The following is a 27,438-nucleotide window of genomic DNA, read 5'->3' as shown; positions in this document are numbered from 1 at the left end:
TTTAAAAGTTACACTCAACTTGAATTAATAAAACAGATCACTTTTAAATTATGAAACACTTGCCTATGATTCACACAATTCTAGTAGTCTTAGAAACTCAAACCTACAGAAATTACAGCTTATTCATTTATAAAGAGGATCACTGACCCCTATGGGTAGATGAGGAAGACTGGTTACTAAATTGTCTTGATTCTCTTCAGCGAATATTTTATTAGCTTCCTTCACTCATTCTTAACAACATGGTGCTAAGGTGAAGAATGATTGCTTGGAATTTTTATTTAGAGCCTTACTGCTGGATTTCCTTTATATCCATTTGAAACATGTTGGTGTTTCGGTGTTTTGGCTTGTAGGCTTATGCTAATTTGTTTGGAATACGTCATAATGATCTTTGTTATTCCTTTTCACAACCTGACCGTAGTAAGCATTGTGTTATTAGAATGGGAAATGCGGAAGTACTAATTCAAAATTTTAGCAAATTAAAACATTAAAATACTGCTTTGGGTCCCACCCATGATATGATTTTGCTCCTTTTATTTTATTTTACTTTTTTTTTTTTTTTTATTGAGATGGAGTCTCACTCTGTCGCCCAGGCTGGAGTTGCAGTGGCGCTATCTTGGCTCACTGCAAGCTCCACCTCCTGGGTTCACGCCATTCTCCTGCCTCAGCCTCCTGAGTAGCTGGGACTAGGGTGCCTGCCACCACATCCGGCTAATTTTTTGTATTTTTAGTAGAGACGGGGTTTCACCATGTTAGCCAAGATGATCTCGATCTCCTGACCTCGTGATCCACCCGCCTCGGCCTCCCAAAGTGCTGGGATTACAGGCGTGAGCCACCCCGCCTGGCCAGTCCTTTTTCAAGTTATTATTTTTAACTAAATGGATAAAACGGTCCTTTTTATGTGTTAAATTCCATATTTCTGTTGTAGGATCTCCGTGATTCATAGGTCTCTGTCCTCTACCCACTTATCCTACAAAGAAAATGCCACAAAAACAAATAACCTTCTGGGAACCCTAACATTTTAAAATGGGATTTTTTAAAAAAGATCTAAATTGCAAACTAAAGAGTTTCTGATTAAAGCAATAGAAGTTTGTCAGATACTTTCTTAAATTAATGTTTCCCCACAGTGAATCACTTTATTGTTCTTACACTGATTCTAACTAAGAATATATATTTCTATGAAGTAAGGGCTTATAAAAATGTAGTTCTCTCTAGCTTCTTATTGGTAACGTTAGGATTAAATTAGTTAGTACTAATGTAGCAATAGTTGCTTGTAATACTGTTGATTGTGTTACACTGTTTATTGTCATCAATTTAGTTTTACTAAATATTGTGGTAAAACAGTGATAAGTAGTTGATATGGAAAAGCTCAAAAAAATTATTCAGTTAATGAGGATTTGCTGCATTTCTACATTATCTTTACATACTTAGGACTGTGTTGGGTTATGTTTATACTTAATACAAAATTTCATGAAGACTTAAAGAGGTTATTTTATTTTCCCAAACCCACTGCCTACCCTGCCAGCCTCTTAGTCATGCCTTGTTAAAAATGCTGTCCAGTTTATCTCCTCTTTACTGGAGGAATTCCCTCACAAAGCTAGTATGGTCTGGTTCCAACAAATGCGCATACTTTAGTGTTATGGGCTGAATTATGTACCCCTAAAATTCAGATATTGAAGCCCTAACCCCCAGTTACTTTGAAATGTGACTGTATTTGTAGCTAAGGCCTTTAAGGAGGTGATTAAGTATATTTTAAAACAAAGAATCTAACCGTATTGCTTGTAACTCAAAGGATAAATGCTTCAGGGGATGAATACCTCATTCTCCATGATGTACTTATTTCACATTGCATGCCTGTAGCAAAACATATCAGGTACTCCATAAATATATACACCTACTCTACTCACAAAAATTAAAAAATAATAACAATTTAAATAAATAAATAAATAGATAAATAGATAGATAGATAGATAGATAAATAAATAAATAAATAAATAAATAAATAAATAAATAAATAAATCCAGCCTAGAATGGATTCTAATCCAGTTTGCTTGGAGTTCTTATAAGAAGAGGAAATTTGGGCATAAAAGAGTTACCAAGGATGAACTTGCATGGAGGAAAGAGCATGTGAGGACACAGGGAAAACATAGTCATCTACAAACCATAGAGGAAGGTCTCAGGAGAAACTACTAAACCTGCCAAAACCATGATCTTGGACTTCTGACCTCCAGAACCATGAGAAACTAAATTGTTGTGGTTTAAGCCATCCTGTCTGTGGTATTTGTTATGGCAGCCTTAGCTAACTACTGCATTTGGAGGTAGACAGACAGACAGATAGATAGGACAAGGAAGGTGGATACCCAAGCCTTCAAAATAATGGTTAATACAAGGCTGACTGTAGCTTAGATTGGTCAAAATACTTTGTTAGTTTAAAGGGCAATGGGTATTACTGCATCTTGACAAAGAGGCATAAAAATGCAAATATTGGGGCCACTGAACATTCCAGATCAAGTCATAATTAATGTTTACACTTAAAAACGTTAAGAGATTTAGGTCAAAAGACAAAACATGTATTCAGGGAGTTAATACCTCCTAATCCAAATATCTAGAATGTTCCACACTCCTCAGCCATTTGATTCATATACAGTTGCCGTTACATTGCAGGATAATACTTACATCCATATTTGGTGGAGGTGGGAAGAGATGGAAACTACCTTTTCTATCATTAACACAGTAGTTAACAAAGGTGTGAGCTGTTGGAAAAAGTGTATCCAAAGTTCTCATCAAAGCATACATAAAACCACATTGAAATCCTTTGATAAGATTTTTTAAAAATTTCTATTCAAGCTTATTTGGAAAATGTGATACACAAACCATGAGAATACTACTTAATGTACCATTTAATATTAAATGTAGACTAAACAGTTTTACATTTATAAAATAAATATTGATATAATCTCAACTCCAATATTGCTGTGTTGCTGTTGCTGCTGTGATACTGCAGTACTATATTATTATCATATGGTATAATTTAATGTCTTCTAAATATATCTTCCTTTGTCAATATTTTACTCATTCTATAAATTACAGTTCTGCAATGGTAAGCTAATTCATATCTTGAACATAGTGCTAAAATGATGTAGTGCTTCCGTTTTTGCTCAGCAATTGATCTTTCAAATTTTTGCATTTTCTGGTGTTAATCATGTTTATTGGCCTAATGTTTCTATAAAGAATTCTCAGTGTTGCAGTGGTTACTTTCATAGCTTATTAAAATACTCCCTTCCCCCACCATGTCTCATTACAGCATAACAATGTCTTATTGATTTTAATTGAAATTTCAAATTTGTCAACACTAAAATATGTCAATGCACCAAACCATAAATTACCTCCCTGCTCTTAAGCACATGCTGTACAACAGCCAACATCTGGATGAAAAGAGAGAAGAAGCGGTAATCATAGAAGTATTGCATGTTTTCAATGAACATAGCACACCTCAACATGATCAAGGGAATGATTTTTGGTCCATTAAACCAGTCTATTAAATTCAACCAAATTTCCTACCTACGAAGGTTTCATGCATCTTATCTGAATGGCTTATAGCAGGACCCCAACAAGTAACTGCTTATTTCTTCCCACATTTGATTGGAAAATCTGTGTCCACATCAGCAGGGCCAGATACCCTTCAATCTTTACATATACTGCTCTAGAATCTGGTGTTTCCTTATCTCAGCTCATCTAGTTGGAGGCTAGTCAAGACTCTCACTTTTGGATTAGAGATTAACTTTGGCCACAAAAGAGCCTGAAAGAGTACTGAAGAGGAGGACTAGAATAAGGTTCTTCCTCTTCAGAACTGTGGTAAGACTGGATGACTGGAGAGGAAGGTTAAACAATCCTTTCAGAGATTCTAGCAGGCAATTTGCTTGAATAAATTTTAAATCTTGAGGAAGAACACCAATTGGGCTTGAAGACATTTCCCTGAAAAGTTTACAACTCTCAAAACTGCTTTTGCAAATGTGGTGTTTGAAATAAAAGTATAAAAATTTTTGTCCCCTTTGACTCAAATTCCACTCAGGGAATTAACTGATTCTAAGGAAATAATTTAAATGAATGTTTTTGTTATAACGTAGACTATAATAGTGACAATTGGAAACGAAGTCTAATGTTTAATAGTCACTACACTTTGTAGATATGATACCTGAAGCAACATGACAGACTGCTTATAATGTAAAAATGGGTATCCATATGAACAAAGTGTGGGAGAGAAGTCAAAGATGTGAAAATAATCACAATATTAAATGTTGTGGATATGAGTATGTTGATTTTTCTACCTTTAAAAAAGAATCATTAAATAAACATATTTTACAGAGCTCCCAAGAGTCCCAAGACCAAACCCCACACAAACAGGGTCAGAGTTTTAGGCAGTAAGTGGGATGGTGTCAGCCAGGTAGAGTGCTAATGTTGCAGTCCCAGCATGGAAATGGAGGAGGAACCACTGACCCCTGAATGAATGAAGCACATCAAGCAAATAGATGGAGCTGCCTGCACAGCCATTTTGTTTTCTAAAGCCAGACTATCTGCTTCTGCAGTGATTGGAATCCCACTCTTTACTCCCCTGTTTAAAGTATTATCCTGAAAGAATGTCCTGGAAATTATTCTGTGTTTGTTTTCCATATGGTTTTAAGCAATGGTTCTATCCCCCATCGTATGTTAGATACCAGATGAAATAGCTATGTTAATGTAGATCATGATTTATCTACATTTATACACACTTTACCTCACGTTCTATCTTGAAGGATCAAGGTAAGTATAATTTCAAATTCAAAGCAACTGTTTCCTATTTTTGTCCAGCTTATTTTATACAAAACTCTAGTGTGTATGAATAGATTTGCTTCTCTGAGTGACCTGAGAAGAAAAGATCATTCTGTTTCTTACCATGTATTTTTCCATGCTATCATGTTCTTACAAATGAGTGCGTTCTTTTTCAGTGATCAGTACAGTCCTTTAAAATATAGTATATGTATGTTAAAGGTTTAGAATACAAGGCAGTGGTGGTCAATTAATGTTCCCCAACATGTAAGTGCTTCTAAAAGCTATTCATTATGATTCCAGATTTGTTGAGAATACCAACAACTCAAGAGTGCCTATACTATTATTGAGAATGATTTAGCCTTCCCAAAGGCAGCTTACATCTCTAGACTATTGAAAGTTTTTGAAACTGTCATAAAAATGAGTTAACTGTGTTCAATAACAAATTTTCTAAGAGGTGGTATTCATGATTGCAGCTCTAAAATGGAATTTTAAAAAGCCTTCTTATGGAAAGTTGTCAAATTGAAATTTGTTTATATGAATATTTTTCAGGTGGAAGTGAATCCTCCTGGGATAAGGATAAGATGCAGTCTCCATTTGCGGCACCTGGACCCCAACATGGAATTGCTCATGCAGCCCTAGCTGGCCAGCCAGGTGTTGGGGGTGCTCCAACCCTCAATCCACTGCAGCAGAACCACCTGCTAACCAATAGTATGTATACCGTCCTCCCAAAACTGGGTGTGTTGAGCAAAATACTATCTAAGACCTACTAGAAAACTTTGGCTGGCAGGGCTTAGTCTATTTTTCTTCAATAAGGTTTACCGATTTAGTATCAGAAGGGAGGTAAAGAGGGACTCATTTTCCCTCTTTACCTCCCCTTCTGATATTAAATGGTTAAATCTTAAGTACATGTAAGGGCACATGGGAGGTACGTGGAAGGTAGAGGTACGTAGAGTAGAGGTACATGGGAGGCTATGTAGTAGAGTCATTAAGAATGTTGGCTAAAGTCACATAAACTTGTGTTTGAATCCCACATGTTTTGAATTCTTTTTTTTAATTTTTTATAATGGAGTTTTGCTCTTGTCACCCAGGCTGGAGTGCAATGGAGCGATCTTGGCTCATTTCAACCTCCGCCTCATGGGTTCGAACAATTATCCTGCCTCAGCCTCCCAAGTAGCTGGGATTACAGGCACCTGCCACCACAGCCAGCTAAGTTTTTTTTGTTTGTTTGTTTTTGGGTTTTTTTTTTTTTTTTTTTTTTTTTTTTTTGTATTTTTAGTAAAGATGGGGTTTCACCATGCTGGCCAGGCTGGTCTTGAACTCCTGACCTCAGGTGATCCGCCCGCCTTGGCCTCCCAAAGTGCTGGGATTACAGGTGTGAGCCACTACACCCGGCCACATGTTTTGAATTTTACATTATTGTTAGATGTTGGAGAAGTCACCTAACCTTTCTAAGTGTTAATATCCACAACTATATAGACTGTGGATAAAAATACACCCACTTAAGGTTGCTGTGAGGTCTCAGAATAATAAAGTAAAATATGTTAACAGTGAATTGCATATGGTAAGTACTATATATATCACAAGTAGTATTATTACTTAGCAATCGCACTGTAGCTAATGTATACAAATGCAGGTTTAGATGATGTTTTAGGGACTTCAAAGACTCACAAGTTTTTCTGCAGCAAAGCAAATCTTGTGTATATTACTTTTCTATATATCTTACTTTTCTTATGAATGGATAATCCAGGATAGGGTTTCATTACTCTCTTCCCTGACACTTTTATTCTCCCATTCTACCTTGGGATTAAGGCAACAGATGAATTCTGAGACATTTTAATATAATGTTCCAAATCTTAGTGAAATTGGTCAGCTATTAAGCATACAAAAATAGGTTATGGTGTGTTACTTTAAAGTGGTTATAATCTCAAGCATAAAATGTCCCATACAAAATGAAATGTTAAGCAAAAGCAAATGAAATGAATGCCAGAAAAGTTATAAATATTATGATATGGAAAGTTAAAAAAGGACTGATTAAGGTAGATTCAGGTTATAATGAGGGTAATTTAGAAGACTTTGGCCTCTAGTCTGACGTATAAAGAGCTTGGAAGTCATTACTCCCATCTTTGCAACTAGAAAAAAGATAAACAATCTGAGAATCACCAACTCTTATTAAAGCCATCAGAGTTTGAGGTCACAGAGCCCCACCATGCTGGAAACTAGAGAGAAAGGCAGCACAGCTCATAAGGAGAAGAAGCCATAGCTAGATCCTGGTAGAAGCATTTAAAAGATAATCGAGTAATTGCAGGAGACTTGCTGTAGATCTAGCTCAAGAGACAAAAACTCGTGGGGGTCCTGATTTATGAGGCCCCTATACTTTCATGAGTTTTATTTCTAGGAGCCCTACCAGATTCTCAGGGTGAAGATATGAGAACATTCCCCTCATGTTTCTAGCAAGGGGAAAGGAAAAGTAACAACTTTGAAATATGCTCATAGTACTCTGTTCTCCTGAAGGCCCGTCCTCAAAGAAAACTATTTTACCAGAGCTTAAACTACTTGGTTTTGCTAGAGCCTAACTCACCTGGGGAAAGGGATATACTAACCTCCAACCCTCTCTAACTTTTATGTGAGGGGGAAAGAACAGTACAGTTCCAGCAGTCTTAAGCCTTCTGTCTCACCTAAGGACTTATGGGAGTTAAAAATTACTTGTGAAAGTCACAGCCCAAGGATACAGGCTCACTAAGGGACTAAGACCTAATCATAAGATTATAGAATGTTTCTTCTCTCACATTTAAGTATCCCCATAGTAGTGCTCCTGTATAACAAAGGGGGAGTACAGCTTAAAGAACTGCAATTTTCAGACCCTAGTTATGATAAGTTCTCTAGGGAGAAGCAAAACTAAGGAGGACAGAAACAAGACTAGAGGAAAATTTAGACACTAATGTCACAGGTAAAGCAAGCATTTACGATAGCCTAACTCCCAGCCAGATCAGCATAAAACCTATCACCAAAGGCCCATTTACTTCAGTCTCTCCTACTACATCATTTCTGGCTTTAAACAAAAAAGAAAATGCAAACATAAACAAAATCAAAAAACACAATCTGAAGAGACAGAGCAAACAACAGAACCAAATTCAGACATAGCTGATATTTTAGAATTATCAGACTGAGAATTAAAAAAAAAAAAAAAAAAAAAACTAATATACTAAGAGAATGGAAAACACGAACATCATACAGAACACACGGGATAGTTAATCAGTGAGGCAGAAACCCTGAGAAAAAATCAAAAGAAAATGCTAAGAATAAAAGAAAGAACTCCAATAAAATGAAGAATATCTTATATGAAATCATCGATAGAATACACAGAGTCAAGGAAAGAATCAGTAAGCTTGAAGATATTTCAACACATACTTCCCAAGCTGAAAAAAGAGAAATGATGACAGAAATAAAATACCAGAATGGACTATCTAAGAACTGTGTGACAGAGAGAAGAAACAGATACAAGAACAGAGAACATATTTGAAATAACAATGACTGAGAGTTTTCCAAAATTAATGAGAATCACTAAATCACAAATTGTTCAGCAAACACTAAGTAGGATAAATACCAAAATCTACAAATACCCATATCATATTCCAACTGCAGAAAACCAATGACAAAAAGAAAATCTTGAAAGAAGACAGAGAATAAAACTTTATTTTCACACAAAAACAAAGGTAATAATTACACTGGACTTCTCTTTAGAAACCAGGCAAATAGCAAGAGAGTGGAATGAAATTTTTAGAGTGTTGAAAAAGAAAACACCATAAATGTATACCCTTACTATCCACCCACAAGAATTTAAAAATATATATTTAAAACCCCACAAACCTAGAATTCTGTGTCCAGGAAAATTTCCCTTTAAAAGTGAAGGAAAAATAAAAACTTTCTCAAACAAAAACTGAGGTAATTTGTTACCACACCAGTAGAACTGCATCTCAAGAAACATTGCAAACTCTTCACGAAGAAAGAAAATGATATACATTGGAAAGTTTGATTTATGTAAACAAAGGAAGAGCACTAGAGGAGGAATAAGTTAAGATAAATTAATTTTTTTAATTTATTCTTTTTCTTTTGTTAGTTTGTTTTTTTTACAGGGTCTCACTCTGTCACCCAGGCTGGAGTGCAGTGGTGTGATCACGGCTCACTGCAGCCTTGACCTCCCAGGCTCAGGAGATCCTCTCTCCTAACCCCCTCCACCCCCCAGTAGCTGGGACTACAGGCATGTGCCACCACTCCCAACTAACTTTTGTATTTTTTAGTAGAAACAGGGTTTTGCCACGCTGCCTAGGCTGGTCTTGAATTTCTGGGCTCAAGAGACCTGCCTGTCTTGGCCTCCCAGAGTGCTGGGGATATAGGCGTGAGCCACCGTGCCAGACCAATTTATAAAAATTCTTAGTTAATCTAACACATAATGGTCTGTTCAAATAATAAAAGCAACATAAGCAGGAGGAGCAATTCTTATATCAGGTAAAACAGACTGTAAAGCAAAAGCAGTGAAGAAAAGACAAAGAAGGTCATTATATTAATATATTGATAAAAGGATACATCCAACAAGAAGATATTACATTCCTAAATATACCTGCACCTAACTCTGAAACTCCCAGATTAATAAAACAGTTACTACTAGACCTAGGAAAAGAGGTAGACAGTAGCACAATCATAGTGAGCGTCTTCAACACTCCACTGACAGAACTAGACATAGCATCAAAGCAGAAAGCAAACAAGGACTTAAACTGAATGCTAGAACAAACCGACCTAAAAGTATTTACAGAACACTTTATCCAATAAATGCAGAATTTACATTCTTCTCATCAGCATGTGGCACATTCTCCAAGATAGACCATGGATTAGTCCATTTTCATGCTGCTGATAAAGACATACCCAAGGCTGGGCAATTTACGAAAGAAGGAGATTTAATGGACTTACACTTCCACTTGGTAAGGGAGGCCTCACAATCATGGTGGAAGGCGAAAGGCACTTCTTACATGGCGGTGGCAAGAGAGAGAATGAGAACCAAGTAAAGGGGTTTCTCCTTGTAAAACCATCAGATCTCGTGAGACTTATTCACTACCATGAGAACAGTATGGGAGAAACCACTCCCATGATTCAGTTATCTCCCACTGGGTTGGGTCCCTCCCAAAACACATGGGAATTATGGGAATATAATTCAAGATGAGATTTGGATGGGGACACAGAGCCAAACCATATCAGCCCATATGATAGGCAAAAAAACATGTACAGTTTCTTTCAGTTCAGTTCAGATTTTGATTATGTGTTGTCTTCTGATATGTTTGGGGTTGGTTTGCTCATGCTTCTCCAGTTTCTCTAGTTGTGAGAATAGGTTGTTAATTTGAGATCTTTCTAACTATTTGATGTAGGCATATAATGCTATAAACTTCAACACTAACACTGACTTAGCTGTGTCCCAAAGATTGTCAAATGTACTATCTTTGGTCTCATTAGTCTCAAAGAATTTCTTGATTTCTGCCTTAATTTTATTATTTACCCAAAAGTCTTTTGGGAGCATGTTGTTTAATTTCCATGTAATTATATGATTGAATTTGTTAGTATTGATTTCTATTTTTACTATTGTGCTGTCCAAGTGTGGCTGGTATAATTTCACTTTTTTCAATTTGCTGAAGATTGTTTTATGTTTGATTATGTGGTCGATTTTAGTATGATTTATTTTTTTTCCAGTTTTCTGAGTTTTTAAATATTTGATTATGTGATCAATTTTAGAGTATGTGCCATGTGCAGATGACAAGAATGTGCATTCTGTTGTCTTTGGTTGGAGAGTTCTGTAAATGTGTATTAGGCCCATTTGGTCACATGTGAGTTCAGGTCTTGAATATCTTTGTTAATTTCATGCTTTGATGATTTGTCCAATACTGTCAGTATAATGTTGAAGTCTCTCACTATTATTGTGTGTAAATCCAAATTTCATCATAGTTCTCTAAGAACTTGCTTTATGAATCTGGGTGCTCCTCTGTTGGGTGCATATTTATTTAGGGTAGTTAAGTCTTCTTGGTGAATTAAACCCTTTATTATTATGTAATGTTCTTCTTCTTTTTTGATCTAACCACAGTAAAAAATATATATATATATAAAGGAATCCATGATTTTGTTATTTGAAAAAATTAATAAGATACATAGATCACTAGCTAGACTAATAAAGACACAAAAGAGAGAAAATCCAAATAAACACAATTACAAATGACAAAGGGGACATTACCACTAACCCACAGAAATACAAAAAATTCTCAGAGACTTACTATAAATACCTCCATGCACACAAACTAGAAAATCTAGAAGAAAATGATATATTCCTGAAAATATACAACATCCCAAGACTGAACAAAAAAGAAATTGAATATCTGAACAGACTAATAACGAGTTCCAAAATTGAAGCAGTAATAAAAAGTCTACCAAACAAGAAAAGCCAGGGACTAGATGGATTCACAGCTTAATTATATTAGATGTACAAAGAAGGGCTGGTACCATTTATACAGAAAATATTCCCAAAATTGAGGAGGAGGGACCTTTCTAACTTGTTCTATGAGGCCAGGATCATCCTGATACCAAATCCTTGCAGATACACACCAAAAGCAGTAAAAGATAAAAAGAAAAATATATTGTCATCAGGACAATATCCTTGATGAACACAGATGGAAAAATCTTCTAGAAAATACTAGCAAACCAAATTGAGCAACACATAAAAAGCTAATCCACTATGATCAAGTATGCTTTATCCCTGGCATCCAAGGTTGTTTCAACATATGCAAATAAATACATATGATTCATCATATAAACAGAAGTAAAAACAAAAACCACATGGCTGTCTCAATAGATGCACGAAAAGTTTTTGGTAAAATTCAAGATCCCTTCATGTTAAAAACCCTCAGTAAACGAGGCATTGAAGGAGCTACCCCAAAATAATAAGAGCCATCTCTGACAAACCACAGCCAACATCACATTGAACTGGCAAAGTTGGAAGCATCACCCTTGAAAACCAGCACAAGACAAGGATGCCTTATCTCACCACTCTTATTTAACATAGTACTGAAACTCCTGGCCAGAGCAATCAGACAGGGGGAAGAAATCAAAGGCATCCAAAAAGGAAGAGAGGATGTCAAACTATCCCTAATCGCAGAGACATAATTCTACATCATGAAATTAACCCAAATGCCCATCAACAGTAGATTGGATAAAGGAAGTGTTGTACATATACACCATGGAATACTATGCAGCCATAAAACAGAATTAGGTCATGTTCTCTGCAGCAGCATGGGTGGAGCTAGAGGCCATTACCCTAAGAAACTAATGCAGGAACAGAAAACCAAATACCACTTATTCTCACTCAAAATTGGAAGCTAAACCATGAGAACACATGGACACAAAGAGGAAAATAACAGACACTTGGGCCTACTGGAAGGTGGAGGGTGGAAGGGGTGGAAGGAGGGAGATGATCAGAAAAAAATACTATTGGGTACTATGCTTATTACTTGTATGAGGAAATAGTCTATACAACAAACCCACTTGACACACAGTTTACCTATATAACAAATCTGCACATACACACCTGAACTTAAAATAAAAGTTAAAAAAGTCTCAATACGTTTTTTAAAAATCAAAGTTAGATGAAATATCTTCTCAGGCCACAGTGGAATAAAACTAGAAATCAACTGCCAAAGGAACCCTCAACACTATAGAAGAACATGAAAGTTAAACAATCTGCTCTTGAAAGATTTTTGGTTTAACAATAAAATCAAGATAGAAATTTAAAAAGTATTCAAAATGAATGATAATAATGACACAAGTTATTAAAACAACTGGGATATAGAAAAAAGTAAACAGTGCCAAGAGGAAGGTTTATGTTACTAAACGCTTACATCAAAAAATCTGAAAGGTCACAAATTAACAACCTAACATCACATCTCAAGGAACTAGAGCAACTAGCCCAAACCAAACCCAAAGCTAGCAGAAGAAAAGAAATAACAAGGATTAGAGCATAACTAAATAAAATGGAAACAAAATCTATGAAAAAAAGATCAATTAAAAAAAAGTTGGTTCTGTGAAAAGATAAACAAAATCAATAGAACATTAGGTAGATTAATCAAGAAAAGAAGAGAGATGATTCAAATAAGCTCACTTAGAAATAAAAATGGAGCTATTACAACCAACACCACAGAAATTCAAGATATTTTGAGACTACTATGACCACCTCTATGCACACAAACTAGAAAACCTAGAGGAAATGGTTGGATTCCTGGAAACATACAAACCTCCTAGCTTGAATCAGGAAGAACTAGAAATCCTCAACAGATCAATAACAGCCAGTGAGATTGAATCAGTAATTTAAAAATTGCCAATGAAACCAGAGCCCAGGGCTAGATGGATTTAAAGCCAAATTCACTGGACCTTCAAAGAAGTGATACCAATCCTACTGAAACTGTTCCAAAATATTGAGAGAGAATACCCTCCAACTCATTCTATGAAGCCAGCATCACCTTGTTACCCAAGCAAGGAAAGCACATAACCAAAAAAAGATAATTATAGATCACTATCCCTGATGAACCTATATGAAAAAAAAAAAATCCTCAATAACGTACAAGCAAACCAAATTCAACAACACATCAAAAAGATAATACACCATGATCAAGTGGGTTTCATCCCAGTGATACAGCGATGGGTCAATGTACTCATGTCCAGAAACATGATTCACCACCTAAACATAATTTAAAACCTAAAGCATATGATCACCTCAATAAATGCAGAAAAACATTCAATAAAATCAAGCATTCCTTTATTATAAAAACCCTCAACAAATTAGATATTGAAGGAACATAATTAAAATTATAAAAGGCATCTATGACAAACCAACAGTCAGCATCATACTGGAAGGGCATGCGCTGGTGGCATTATCCCCATAAGAACTGGAACAAGAGAAGGTTGCCCATTTTTACCACTCCTATACAACATAGTGCTGGAAGTCCTAGCCAGAACAATCAGGCCAGAGAGAGAAAGAAAAGACATACAAATAGGAAAAGAGGACGTTAAATCATCTCTCTTCACTAACAATATGATCGTATAAGTAGAAAGTCCTATAGACGCTATCAAAGGATTTCAAGATATGTTAAATGATTTCAGTACTGTTTCAGGATACAAAATCAACATACAAAAAATTGTAGCATTTCTATATGCCAATAAGATTCAAGCTGAGAGCCAAATCAAGAATGCAATCCCATTTACAGTAGTCACAGAAGTGTAAAATATCTAGGAATACATCTACCAATGAGTCGAAAGATCTCTGAGGAGAACTACAAAACACTCCTGAAAGAAATAATAGATGACACAAACAAATGGAAAAGCATTCCATGCTCATGGATTGGAAGATTCAGTATTGTTAAGATGGCCATACTGCCCAAAGCCGTCTACAGACTCATTACAATTTCTATCAAAATACAAATGCCATTTATTTAAATAATTAATAAAAAAACTATTATAAAATTCATATGGAAGAAAAAAATTGGCCTGAATAGCCAAAGCAATCCTAAACAGAATGAACAAAGCTGTAAAGTTATCACATTGCTGTATTTCTAATTATACTACAAGGATATAGTAACCAAAACCAAAAACAGCATAGTACTTATATGAATATAGACATATAGAAAAATGGAACAGAATAGAGAACCCAGAAATAAAGCTGATCTTTGACAAAGCATCCAAAAGCATAAATTGGGGAAAGGACACCCTATTCAACAAATGGTGCTTGGAAAATTGGATAACCATATGTAGAAGAATGAAACTAGATCCCTGTCTTTCATCATATACAAAAATAAACTCGAGATGGATTAAAGACTTAAATCTAAGACCTCAACTAATAAAAATTCTAGAAGAAAACCTAGAAAAAACTCTTCTTTTTTTAACTTTTTTAAAATTTTTTTATTGTTATTTTTATTTTATTTTTTATTATACTTTAAGTTCTAGGGTACATGTGCATAACATGTAGGTTTGTTACATATGTATACTTGTGCCATGTTGGTGTGCTGCACCGATGGATTAGAGACTTAAATGTTAGACCTAATACCATAAAAACCCTAGAAGAAAACCTAGGTAGTACCATTCAGGACATAGGCATGGGCAAGGACCTCATGTCTAAAACACCAAAAGCAACGACAGCAAAAGCCAAAATTGACAAATGGGATGTAATTAAACTAAAGAGCTTCTGCAGAGCAAAAGAAACTACCATCAGAGTGAACAGGCAACCTACAGAATGGGAGAAAATTTTTGCAATCTACTCATCTGACAAAGGGCTAATATCCAGAATCTACAAAGAACTCAAACAAATATACAAGAAAAAAACAAACAACCCCATCAAAAAGTGGGCAAAGGATATGAACAGACATTTCTCAAAAGAAGACATTCATACAGCCAACAGACACATGAAAAAATGCTCATCATCACTGGCCATCAGAGAAATGCAAATCAAAACCACAGTGAGATACCATCTCACACCAGTTAGAATGGCAATCATTAAAAAGTCAGGAAACAACAGGTGTTGGAGAGGATGTGGAGAAATAGGAACACTTTTACACTGTTGGTGGGATCGTAAACTAGTTCAACCATTATGGAAAACAGTATGGCAATTCCTCAAGGATGTAGAACTAGATGTACCATATGACCCAGCCATCCCACTACTGGGTATATATCCAAAGGATTATAAATCATGCTGCTCTAAAGACACATGCACACGTATGTTTATTGCGGCACTATTCGCAATAGCAAAGACTTGGAATCAACCCAAATGTCCATCAGTGACAGACTGGATTAAGAAAATGTGGCACATATACACCATGGAATACTATGCAGCCATAAAAAAGGACGAGTTTGCATCCTTTGTAGGGACATGGATGCAGCTGGAAGAAAAAACTCTTCTAAACATTGGCCTAGGCAAAGAATTTGTGATTAAGACCCAAAAAGCAGATGTAATAAAAATAAATAAATAAATGGGGCCTAATTAAACAAACAAAAAAAAGCTTCTGCACAGCAAAAGTAATAATCTTCAGAGTAAACAACCAACTCACTGAATGGCAGAAAATGTTTGCAAACTCTGCATCTAATAAAGGACTAATATCCAGAATCTACAAATAACTCAAACAAATCAACAAGACAAAAACAATAACATCAAAAATGTGGGCAAGTGACATTAGTAGACACTTATCAAAAGAAGATATACAGGAAATGCAAATCAAAACCACAGTGTGATACCACCTTACTCCTGCAAGAATGGCCATAATCAATAAATCAAAACATAATAGATGTTGGTGTGGATGCAGTGAGAATGGAACACTTCTACACTGCTGGTGGGAATGTAAACTAGTACAACCACTATGGAAAACAGTGTGGAGATTCCTTAAAGAACTAAAAGTAGAACTACCATTTGATCCAGCAATCCTGCTACTGGGTATGTATCCAGAGGAAAAGAAGTCATTACACAAAAAAGATACACGCACTTTTATAGCTGCACAATTCACAATTGCAAAAATATGGAACCAGCCCAAATACTCATCAATCAACAAGTGGATAAAGAAATTGTATGTATAATATATATGTGATATATATAATGGAATACTACTCAGCCATATAAAGGAACAAATCAATTGCATCCACAGCAGCCTAGATGGAACTGGAGATTATTCTTCTAAGTGAAGTAACTCAGGAATGGAAAATCAAACATTGTGTGTTCCCACTCAAAGGTGGGAGGTAAGCTATGAGGATGCAAAGGCATAAGAATGATACAATGGACTTTGGGGACTCGGGGGATAGTGTGGGAGGTGGGAGAGGGATAAAAGACTATAAATTGGGTCCAGTGTATACTGCTTGGGTGATGGGTGCACCCAAATCTCAGAAATTACCAAAAAAGAACTTAATCATGTAACCAAATGTCACCTGTTGTCCAAAAACTTATGGAAATAAGAAATAAGAAAAAAGATATACAAATGGCCGAGAGAAAATGCTCAACATCCCTAATCAATAGGAAAATGCAAATTGAAACCACAATGAGATGCTACCTTACCCCTGCCGGAATGGATATTATTAAAAATTAAAAGAAAAATAGATGCTGGCCTGGATGTAATGGAAAAGGAACACTGTTCCTTTTAGACACTGTTGACAGGACACTGTTGATGGGAATGTAATTTAGTACAGCCCCTATAGAAAACCATATGGCGATTTCTCAAAGAACTAAAAGTAGATCTGCCATTCAATCCAGCAATCCCTCTACTGTGTGTCTATCCAAAGGAAAAGAAGTCATTATATCAGAAAGACACCTGCACTTGTATGCTTACCACAGCACAATTCACAATTGTAAACATATGGAATCAACCTAAGTGTTCATCAACGGATGAGTAGATAAAGATAAAATGTTATATGTATACACCATGGAATACTACTCAGCCACAAAAAGAAGAATTAATATCTTTTGCAGTCATTTGGATGGAGTTGAAGATCATTATTCTAAGTGAAGTAACTCAGGAGCAGAAAACCAAGTGTTGTATATTCTCACTTATAAGTGGGATTTAAGCTATGTGTATGCAAAGAAATACAGAGTGGTACATGGACATTGCAGAATCAGAAGGGAGGAGTGTGGGAGCTGGGTGAGGGACCAAGAAAACTACCTTATGGGCACAGTGTACCCTTCTCAGGCTACAGGTGCACTAAAATCTCAGATTTCACACTATACAATTCATCCATTTAACCAAAAGTTACTTGTACCCGCAAAGCTATTGAAATACGAACAATAACAAGAAAAAGTAATTTTAAAAAGAATGTATTGGGTGATTATACTTGTGGATGAGTGAAATAAATGAGAGCAATGTTATAAAGGACCGAAAGGAGGAATTGAGAACTGAGAATACTCTGTTGTAAGGCATTTGTAGTACCTCTGAAGTAGTACAGTGGTATTTGTAAATGGAATAAGACTAATTGTAAATATATATTGAAAACTCTAAGGCTAACACTAAAGAACATTAAAAGTTTTAACGGTTTGATTTTTAAAACATTAAAAATTTTAATAAAAATTTTAAATTCCTCTTAAATTCATGTGGAACATTCGCCAAGATAGGACATATTCTGGTCCATAAAATACACTTTAACACATTTAAGAGAATAGAAATCAAAGTATACTCTCAGTCATAATGGCATTAAACGAGAAGCCAATAACAGAAAGACAGCTGTAAAATCAAAAAATACTTGGAGATTAAACAGTACACTTATAAATACGACACAAGTCAAAAAAGGAACCCCCAAGAAAAATTCAAAAGTATTTTAAAGCAAATGACAATGAAAATATAATTTATCAAAATTCATAGGATGTAGCAAAAGCAGTGCTTAGAGGGAAATAAATAGCATCGAATTAATTAATACATTAAAAAGGATAAAGAGATAAAATCAGTAATCAAAGCTACCACTTTAGGAAAATAAAAAGATAAAAAATCTAAAGCAGAAGAAAATAAATAATAATTATTAGTATAGAAATGAATGAAATTGAAAACAGAATATCAACAGAGAAAATCAATGAAACCAAAAGCTGGTTCATTGACAAGACAAATGAAATTCATAAACCCCTAGGCAGACTAACTAACAAAAAGAGAGAAGATGCAAATTACTATTGTCAGAAAATAGAGGCCATCACTATTTATACTATGACATTAAAATGATAATATAGCAATACTCAACAACTCTATACCCACAAATTTGATAACTTGGAAGAAATTAGCCAATTTTTTGTAAGCTACAATCTACCAATACTCACACAAGAAGCACAGATAATCTGAAAAGGCCTATACTTATTATGGAAATAGAATCTATAATTAAAACCCTTCCACAACAGAAAGCACCATGTTCAAATGGGTTCAAAGGTAAAGTCTACCAAACATTTAAAGAAGAAAATATACCAATTATCTGCAATCCCTTCCAGAAGATAAAAGCAGAGAGAGTACTTTCTACCTCATTCTATGAGATCAAAATTAACAAAATACCAAAATATCAGAAAAAGACAATGTAGGAAAGGGAAACTATAGACCAGTGGCTCTGATGAACGTAATGCAAAAATCCTGAAAACAGAATAGTACATTAAAGTTAACAATGTATAGGAAAAATTACACACCAGCCGCGCGCGTTGGCCAATGCCTGTAATCCCAGCACTTTGGGAGGCTGAGGCGGGCGAATCACGAGGTCAAAAGATCAAGACCATCCTGGCCAACATGGTGAAACCCCGTCTCTACTAAAAGTACAAAAATTAGCTATGTGCAGCGGTGTGTGCCTGTAGTCTTAGCTACTAGGGAGGCTGAAGCAGGAGAATCGCTTGAACCAGGGAGACGGAGGTTGCAATGAGCCAAGATTGCACCACTGCACTCCAGCCTGGTGACAGAGTGAGACTCCGTCTCAAAAAAACAAAACAAAACAAAAAATTACACACCATTACCAAGTGGAATTTATTCCATGATGTAAAAGTAGCTCAACATTGGAAAATCAATTGATGTAATCTGTAACATCAATAGGCTAGAGAATAAAAATAATATGATACTAAAAGTAGATGCAGAAAAAGTTTTTGAGAAAATACAATACACATTCATAATCAAAACTCTTAGAAAAAAATAGGAATCGAGGAGAACTTCCTCAATTTGTTAAAGAACATCTGTAAAAACCTACTGCTGACATCTTACTCAATGGTGAAACACTAGGTGCTTTTCCCCTAAGATTGAAAATAAGGGAAGGATGTTCCCTCTTATCACTTCTATTCATCATTGTACTGGAGGCCTTAGATAGTGAAAAATGACAAGAAAATGAAACAAAATTTATACAAATTAGGGAAGAAAAAATTGTATTGATTCAAAGATGACATGATTATCTGTGTAAAATTTAAAAAGATTTTACAAAAAAGTCTCATAGAACTAATAAGAAATTACAGTAAGGTTGCAGGATGCAAAATTAATGTAAAAAATCAACTGCTTTCTTGTATACCAACAATGAACAGTTGCAATTTGAAGTTAAAAACACATCTTAAGTGAAATAACTCTGAAACAGAAAGTCAAAAACTTATAAGTGGAAGCCTAGACTTCACCACTACACAATGTATCCATGTAACAAAACTGCACTTGTACCTCTTAAATTTATACAAATAAAAACACAAAATTGTTTAAATTAGCAGCAATAATTGAAGTACTTAAGTATAAACATAGCCATATATATATATATATATATATATATATGATTATTAGAATGACTACTACAGAACTCTGATGAAAAAATCCAGGAATATATAAATAAATGGAGAGGTATCCTATGTTCATGGATAGGAAGACTCGATATCGTTAGAACAGCAGTTCTTCCCAACTTGATCTATAGATTTAATATATTCCCAATCAAAATCCAAGGAAGTTGTTTTGTGTATACTCACATAGTGATTCCAACATTTATATGGAAATTAAAAGAACCAAAATAGCCAGGAAAGTATTGAACAAAAAAAAAAAATGTAGTGGACTGACACTACCATACTTCATTATTTACTATAAAGTTACAGTAATTGTGATAGTGTGATTTTGGCAAAAGAACTGACAAATAGATTAATGTTAATAGAACAGAATAGATAGCCTAGAAATAGATCCATACAAATATAGCCAATTGGTATTTGATGGAGGAGCAAAGGCAATTCAATAGAAAGATCATAGCATTTTTCTACAAATTACAGTGGAACATCTGGGATAGCACATGCAAAGAATGAACCTAGACACAGACCATCTGTTCTTTACAAAAATTAACTCAAGAGCATCATAGGCCTAAATGTAAATTGCAATTGCAAAACTCTGAATCTATTAGAAGATAACATCAGAGAAAAGCTGGGTAATCTTGGGTTTGGCAATGAGGTTTTAGATACAATATCAAAACCATAAACCTTAAAATAAACTAATAAGTTGTATTTCATTAAACTTAAAAACCATTCCATGAAGCCCACTGTTAAGAGAATGAAAAGACAAACAAAAGAATAGGAAAAGTCTTTGAACAACTCATATATGATAAAGGACTGATAGATATACAAAGAAATTTTAATCTCAACAATAAGAAATAAGCAACCAAATTAAAAAGTGGACAAGAGACCTAAACAGACATCTCATTAATCAAGACACAGATGGATAATAAGCAGATGAAAACATGTTGAATATAATATGTCACTAGGGAATTGCAAATTAAAACAAGTAGGAGATACCCATAAACACCTGTGGAAATAGCTAACATCCAAAATTGTCAACTTCAATTGCTCACAAAGATTTGGAGCAACAGGAACTTTCTGTTTGTTGTTCATGGAAATGCAAAATACTATAATGACTTTGGAAGACATTTTGGACATTTTTTAAACTAAAGTAAACATCGTCCTATATTTACACAAATCAATGAAGAACTTAAGTTCACACAAAAACCTATACACCAAAGTTTATAGTAACTTTATTCATAATTGCTAAAAATTAGAAACAACCAAGATATGCCTTAATAGGTGAATGCATAAATCAACTGTGGTATATATGTACTATGGAAACATATTTAGCAATAAATACAAATGAGCTATCAAACCTTGAAAAGACTTGGGTGAATCTTAAGTGCAAATTGCTAAATGAAACAAATCAGTCTGAAAAGGCTAAATAGTGTGTGATTCTAACTAGATAGCATTTGGGTAAAGGCAAATCTACAGAGCCTAAAAAGATCAGTGATTGCCAGAGGTTGGGGGAAGGGATAAAACAAGTGACCTCTGCTATAAACTATGGACTGTGGTTAATACATCAATATTGATTTTTCAAATGTAGAGATACAACAGATTCTTACACGATATTCATATGAGGACCAACTGTGTGATGGCAGAGTGGAGGTATAAGGAAATTCTCTGTAACTTCTGCTAATGTGTTTTATTAATCTAAGACTGCTCTAAAACTAGTCTATTTATTTTTTTAAAGGGAAGTGGTATTTAAATAGGCAAAGCAATGGGTTAGGACGGTAGATTCCAGAGAGAAGCATTAACATGAGTGAAGGCTAACATGAATTCAAACTGTAGATGTAAATAGTCCAGTGGGGCTAGAGTACAGCATACAGAGAGGAATATAATGAAATATTACAACCAGAAAGGTAATTTTGGATGACATAAAAATGCTTGTATTTTATTCTGGTAGCAATAAGTGGTCACTGGAAGTCTTAAAAAGGGAGTGGAAAGGCAAATGAAAAACCACAGGAAGACAGATTGGGAAGATAGGGTACTTCTATCAAGGGATTAATGCCTGGTAGTCACTGTGGAAATGACAAAATATTACAGAAGTCAACGTGACTTAGAAATCAAATCAATGTGAGATTTAGATAGACAGAGGATTACTAAAGTTTGTACCTTTCATAGCTAGAAGGAGGTGGTGCTACGCACTTATATAAGAATTGTAGGAGTTGCTGAAATATCAAGATGCATTAGAAATTATTCTTATAGGCCTGGCTCTGTGGCTCACTACTGTAATCCCAGCACTTTGTGAGACCGAGGTGGGCAGATTACTTGAGGTCAGGAGTTCGAGACCAGCTTGGCCAACATGGTGGAACTCCATCTGTACTAAAAATACAAAAATTAGCTGGGCGTGATGGCACATGCCTGTAATGCCAGCTACTTGGGAGGCTGAGGCAGGAGAATCGCTTGAGCCCGGGAGGCAGAGGTTGCAGTGAGCCGAGATCATGCCACTGTACTCCAGCCTGGATGACAGAGCGAGAATCTGTCATATTTTTAAAAATAAATAAATAAATAATAAAAAAAATTTAAATTAAAAAAAGAATTATTCTTATAGTAACTTGCCTAATGTCTGTGAAGTCAATAGGAAAAGAGATAACCCATTTTGGAGATTTTTTAAAAAGATTTGTCTTTATTACCATGCTATTAAAAGGCTACCTGTATATCTAGCATGTGACTAAGTGAGCCAGATTGCAGGTGTGGTGTGTACTACTGATGGTTTTTAATTATATGTGTTCAGTTTCAGAAGAAGTTTGACTTTCATAATTCAGTATTTGCATATACTTTGCATGGAGAACTCATGTGTGGTCACTGTTAAATTGGCCTGTAATGTAAGTACTAGCTTGGGGTAAAGTCTAGGGCATTACAGTCAATTGACAGTTATTGCAGGTCATGATTTCAAAATATGAGTTTTAAGCCTTTCATGGTCATTTGAAGTGTTTGATGAATTAGATTTTAAAACTGCCAATGGGCTGTTAAATTCTTTTTGTAGTTTGCATTTAGTTTGCATTTCAATTGGACTTTAAGTAGGTATATTTCTTATTATCGCCAGATGGTGCCTAGGTGATACTGAAAATCTCTGGAGAATGAGGAAAGATTATTACACTGTTAAGGGAACTGTAAGTTGAACAAAAGCTTATCTGAGCATTTGAATAGTAAATAGGAGCACTGATGGCTACTTTTCATCTAAGTTTGATCAATCTGTGACTGAAGCAGTGTACACAAAGAAGGACTGAAGTGTATAATTACCTTGGGCTTGCAGTAAATGATAGCCTTATATAGAAACCTACTTAGGTCATTGATTGTCGTTATTATGTTGAACATAATGGTGTGAAGGTTTCAGGAGAAAGATAAACAGTGATTAGTTTAATATATATTATAAAATATCATTATAGCATAAGCTATATTATAAAAATGCATATGTACCTAAGTAATTTTAGAAGGCTAACTGAAAATATGCTTCTAGTTTTAAAGAGAGTGAGTTGCACATACAAATGAGATTACACAGCATTTGTCTTTCTGTGCCTGGCTTATTTTGCTTAGCATAGTGTTCTCCAGAATCACAAGTGTTTGAGGCGATGAATATATTAATTAGCTTTATTTAGTTATCCCACATTGTGTGTGTGCATATATATATATATGTGTGTGTGTATATGTGTGTGTACACATATATAATATATAATAGGATAACTTTGTATTCCATAAGTATATACAATTGTAATTTGTCAATTTATAATAAAAATTTTAACTATTAAAAAGTAAAAATAATCACAAGTGAGTGGAAAAGGCCACTTTGAATTCAATGTTGTAAGAGTTGTTTTGAGGCTTCATTGATAAATTAATAATGGCAACAAAAATATTTCAGAGCTCGAAAGTTTGGTTTAGAAGGTTGTTCCTAAAAAGGATTTAGAGATAGTGAGCCGTAAGTGAACACGGATAGGAGAAAAGTTTAAAATAGTTTCTGACTCTGGGATATGGAGTCAGATAAGGAGTACAGAGAATGCTTCCTTTCCTGAGTTCCACACAGAATTTAAGTTTCTAGGTTAGGTTTTATCCTTGTGTAATTCTGGTAACAGTGCATTTTGTGACTGTCTTTATCAGAAACACTGGTGGCTAATGTTTTCTTTATTAAGGAATTACTTTCATTGTTATGATCACTTGAGTGTTGTATGAGACCTTACCTACCTGGAAAGGTATTCCACTGCTTGTGCTGCCTTTGAACTTTCTTGTTAACAGTTTTAGATCAACCATTATAAGTGAAATCAGGAGATGGACCCCAAATAATTTAACACTGCTTCTTCCTTCTTGCTCCCATTGAAATTGGACTTTATTAAAATTAAAAACTACTCTGTGAAACACACTGTTAAGAAAATGAAGCCATAGAATGCAAGAAAATCTTTGTCCTAAAAATAGATGTGCTTTGAGTGTTTGTATTACTGCCACTTTGGTTTGAGGAATGAGATTTAGGGAGCTTTTTAATATACTTTCTATAGATTCACTGATGTTCTTTTTCTGTTGTGATAAGGGAAGCAAGGAAATGTGAAGCGATTACCAAGAGAAAAAAAAAGGACATTATTAATACTTAATACTTGTGTGCGGAATCAACGTAAATGCTGTCCACCATAGAGTTTCTGTAGTCTGCGATAATTTAGAAAAATTATAGGCAGGGATGTTTTAGAACATCTATTAAAGACTACTGATTTCTGGGCTTCTGTCCAAAATCAGGCAAGATTACTCTAGAGGTAATTGTTTATAATAAGTGCTATGATTTGCTCACAGTCACGTTCACATCCATAAAGCTAGACTAAATTTTAGTAGACTCTGCTCAAACTCCTTTCCTCCTACAAATTTCAGCCTATTAAGGGATAAGTAGACAATGATTTCAATGTTACCTTTTACATGATGGCATACCGGTGGCTACCAGAAGTTGAATGTGGATAATAATTGAGAGATATTCTTTCAGATATTTCAAATGTTTGAAAATTATTTCGAGTTGCATAAGAAAAAAATGAAATTCCTGAAATGACTCAATAATATTTGTCATTAAGTATTTCTTATTAAACTGGAAAACAGGTTGATATTTTGATAAGGGAGTTATTATTTATTGACAAAGACTTTAAATTAAAGCTATTAATATAGGCATTCATTTTAGAAATTTATATCTAAAAGGGTATAACATACTCCAAGTCTGTTTTCTTCTATAGTTCTGAAGCTTAGAGAATCTACATCCTGCCTTATCAGCACCTCTGTTAAGTCTCTTAAAGAAATTATAAAGCTGTCAACTATCAACACATCAATGCATTATTGTTATGATGTTACAAAACGGTTATAATGATTAAGAAGAAAGTTCTTATTTTTTGAAATGCAATGATGTTTGGCTTAAAGATTTGTGTTTGTTTTATGGGTAAAAATTTTGCATCTTATCAATATTTGGGGAATGAAAGCAAGAACAAAGCATATTTATAATTAAACGTGGACACAGGAAGATTTTTAAAATGATTAAACAATGTAAAATACCACAGGTGCTATTAATGGCACAAGGAGACACTAGGATATAATAAAAATTGTTTTTATAAGAAAACTAAGAATGAATTCAGATACTTTTTGACAAACTATTTCAGATAATCATAATGTAACAAGTTTAATATGCACTGTCTCTTTTAGGACTGGATCTGCCATTTATGATGATGCCTCATCCCCTACTTCCAGTCAGCTTACCTCCTGCATCAGTTGCCATGGCAATGAATCAGATGAACCATCTCAATACTATTGCCAACATGGCTGCTGCAGCACAGATTCACAGTCCACTCTCCAGAGCTGGTACCTCTGTTATAAAGGTAAGAATCATGATTTAGAAAAGGACAAAGGTGTCAATTACATGCAAATTTAGATAAAATATTAACAATCCCACTGGATCTTCAGTAGTCACTCAGCTCATTGACTCAGTGAGTTAGCATACAGTATTGATGGGCTTAGTTTGTGACTAGGCCTGCCAGATTTGCTGCTGTTTGTTTGTTTTCATTCGATGGTCACAGATCTCACTTTTAATTCTATTTCCCATCTTGCAGTCATGTGCACAGTGTGTGGGAGGCATGGGCAGACTAATGACAGAGTAGAAGAGTGTGCAAAAACCATTCCCATTGCTAGGGTGAAACGAAATAAACACTATGCATCTTTTTGGAGTTTGAGGGACAGTTATGAAGTATGATATACCATACAGGACTTATAGTCAGACAGATTTGGGTTCCAATTCTGATTTGCAACTTAGCTGAATGAACTTGGGCATGACAGCCCTCCTGAACATGTTTCCTCAACTGTAAAATGAAGGTCATAGTTAATAACCTATGCTGCTTATTTCATGGGCTGTCTGGAGATAATATGAGTCAAATATATGTAAAAACCTGCAAAACATTAACAATATTTATGATAACCTATTGCATTAACATTATGATGTTAGAATACTTTTTTTTTTTCAAGTTTATGGGCATGGGATAATAAAACACAAAGAATATTTTGTAGCTACCCCTTCTTTTTCCTCTTAGTTTGGCATATGGCTTTTTTGCTCTCTTTTCAATTATCATATGAACTAGGCTTTTGAATGCTTTTTCTTCTTGTGAAGAGGTGATATATGTGTACATAGTATCCCAAGATTTTAGTTAATCACAGAAACCCATTGATTCCCTCCTTTATTCCTCCACTTACTCAACAAATATTACACCTTTAATAATTACATGTCAGCGTATTGAGCAATATGGGAAATTTATAAGTACGATATACACCTTGACTTTCAGGAGCTCCCAAACATAAATGTGAGACAAACAAGTACCCACTTAACTTATACCAACAAGACAGACTATGATGTATAACATAAGAGAACCACCAAGTATTACAGGAATTTAGAGGAAGGAGTGATTATACCTACCTTTTAGAAGAGAGGAGGCAGGGATCTGGGAAGGTATTATAGTTAATGGATTTCAACTAAGCCTTGCAATATTGATATGATTGTAATAGATAGGTATGGAGGTGAAAGAAATGAAGGCAGAGGAAATGTGACATTTTGAACATACTTGTTTCGTTTTAAAATTAGCTTGTAATTTGGGAGCCTTCTAAAGCACTGAAGAAAATTTGATGGCTGGGCGCGGTGGCTCAAGCCTGTAATCCCAGCACTTTGGGAGGCCGAGACGGGCGGATCACGAGGTCAGGAGATCGAGACCATCCTGGCTAACACTGTGAAACCCCGTCTCTACTAAAAAATACAAAAAAAAAAAAAAAAAAAAAAAAAA

The 27,438-nt window shown here is 35.0% G+C and overlaps 1 protein-coding gene across 2 annotated transcripts in view; it reads left to right on the top strand.

The window, feature by feature from the left end:
* The window catches only part of DACH2 (dachshund family transcription factor 2), a 714,928-nt gene that overhangs the window by 559,467 nt on the left and 128,023 nt on the right, over nt 1-27,438 (top strand). For both annotated transcript variants that reach the window (XM_026452154.1, XM_026452153.1), the window contains 2 exons: nt 5,356-5,514; nt 25,820-25,992. In XM_026452154.1, coding sequence (XP_026307939.1) covers nt 5,356-5,514; nt 25,820-25,992 — 332 coding nt within the window. The remainder of the gene's footprint in view (nt 1-5,355; nt 5,515-25,819; nt 25,993-27,438) is intronic.

Source organism: Piliocolobus tephrosceles, chromosome 12 (assembly GCF_002776525.5).
Source record: "Piliocolobus tephrosceles isolate RC106 chromosome 12, ASM277652v3, whole genome shotgun sequence".
NCBI lineage: Eukaryota > Metazoa > Chordata > Mammalia > Primates > Cercopithecidae > Piliocolobus > Piliocolobus tephrosceles.
Note: the sequence above shows the minus strand (reverse complement) of the source record. Positions and strands in the feature narration are given on the sequence as shown.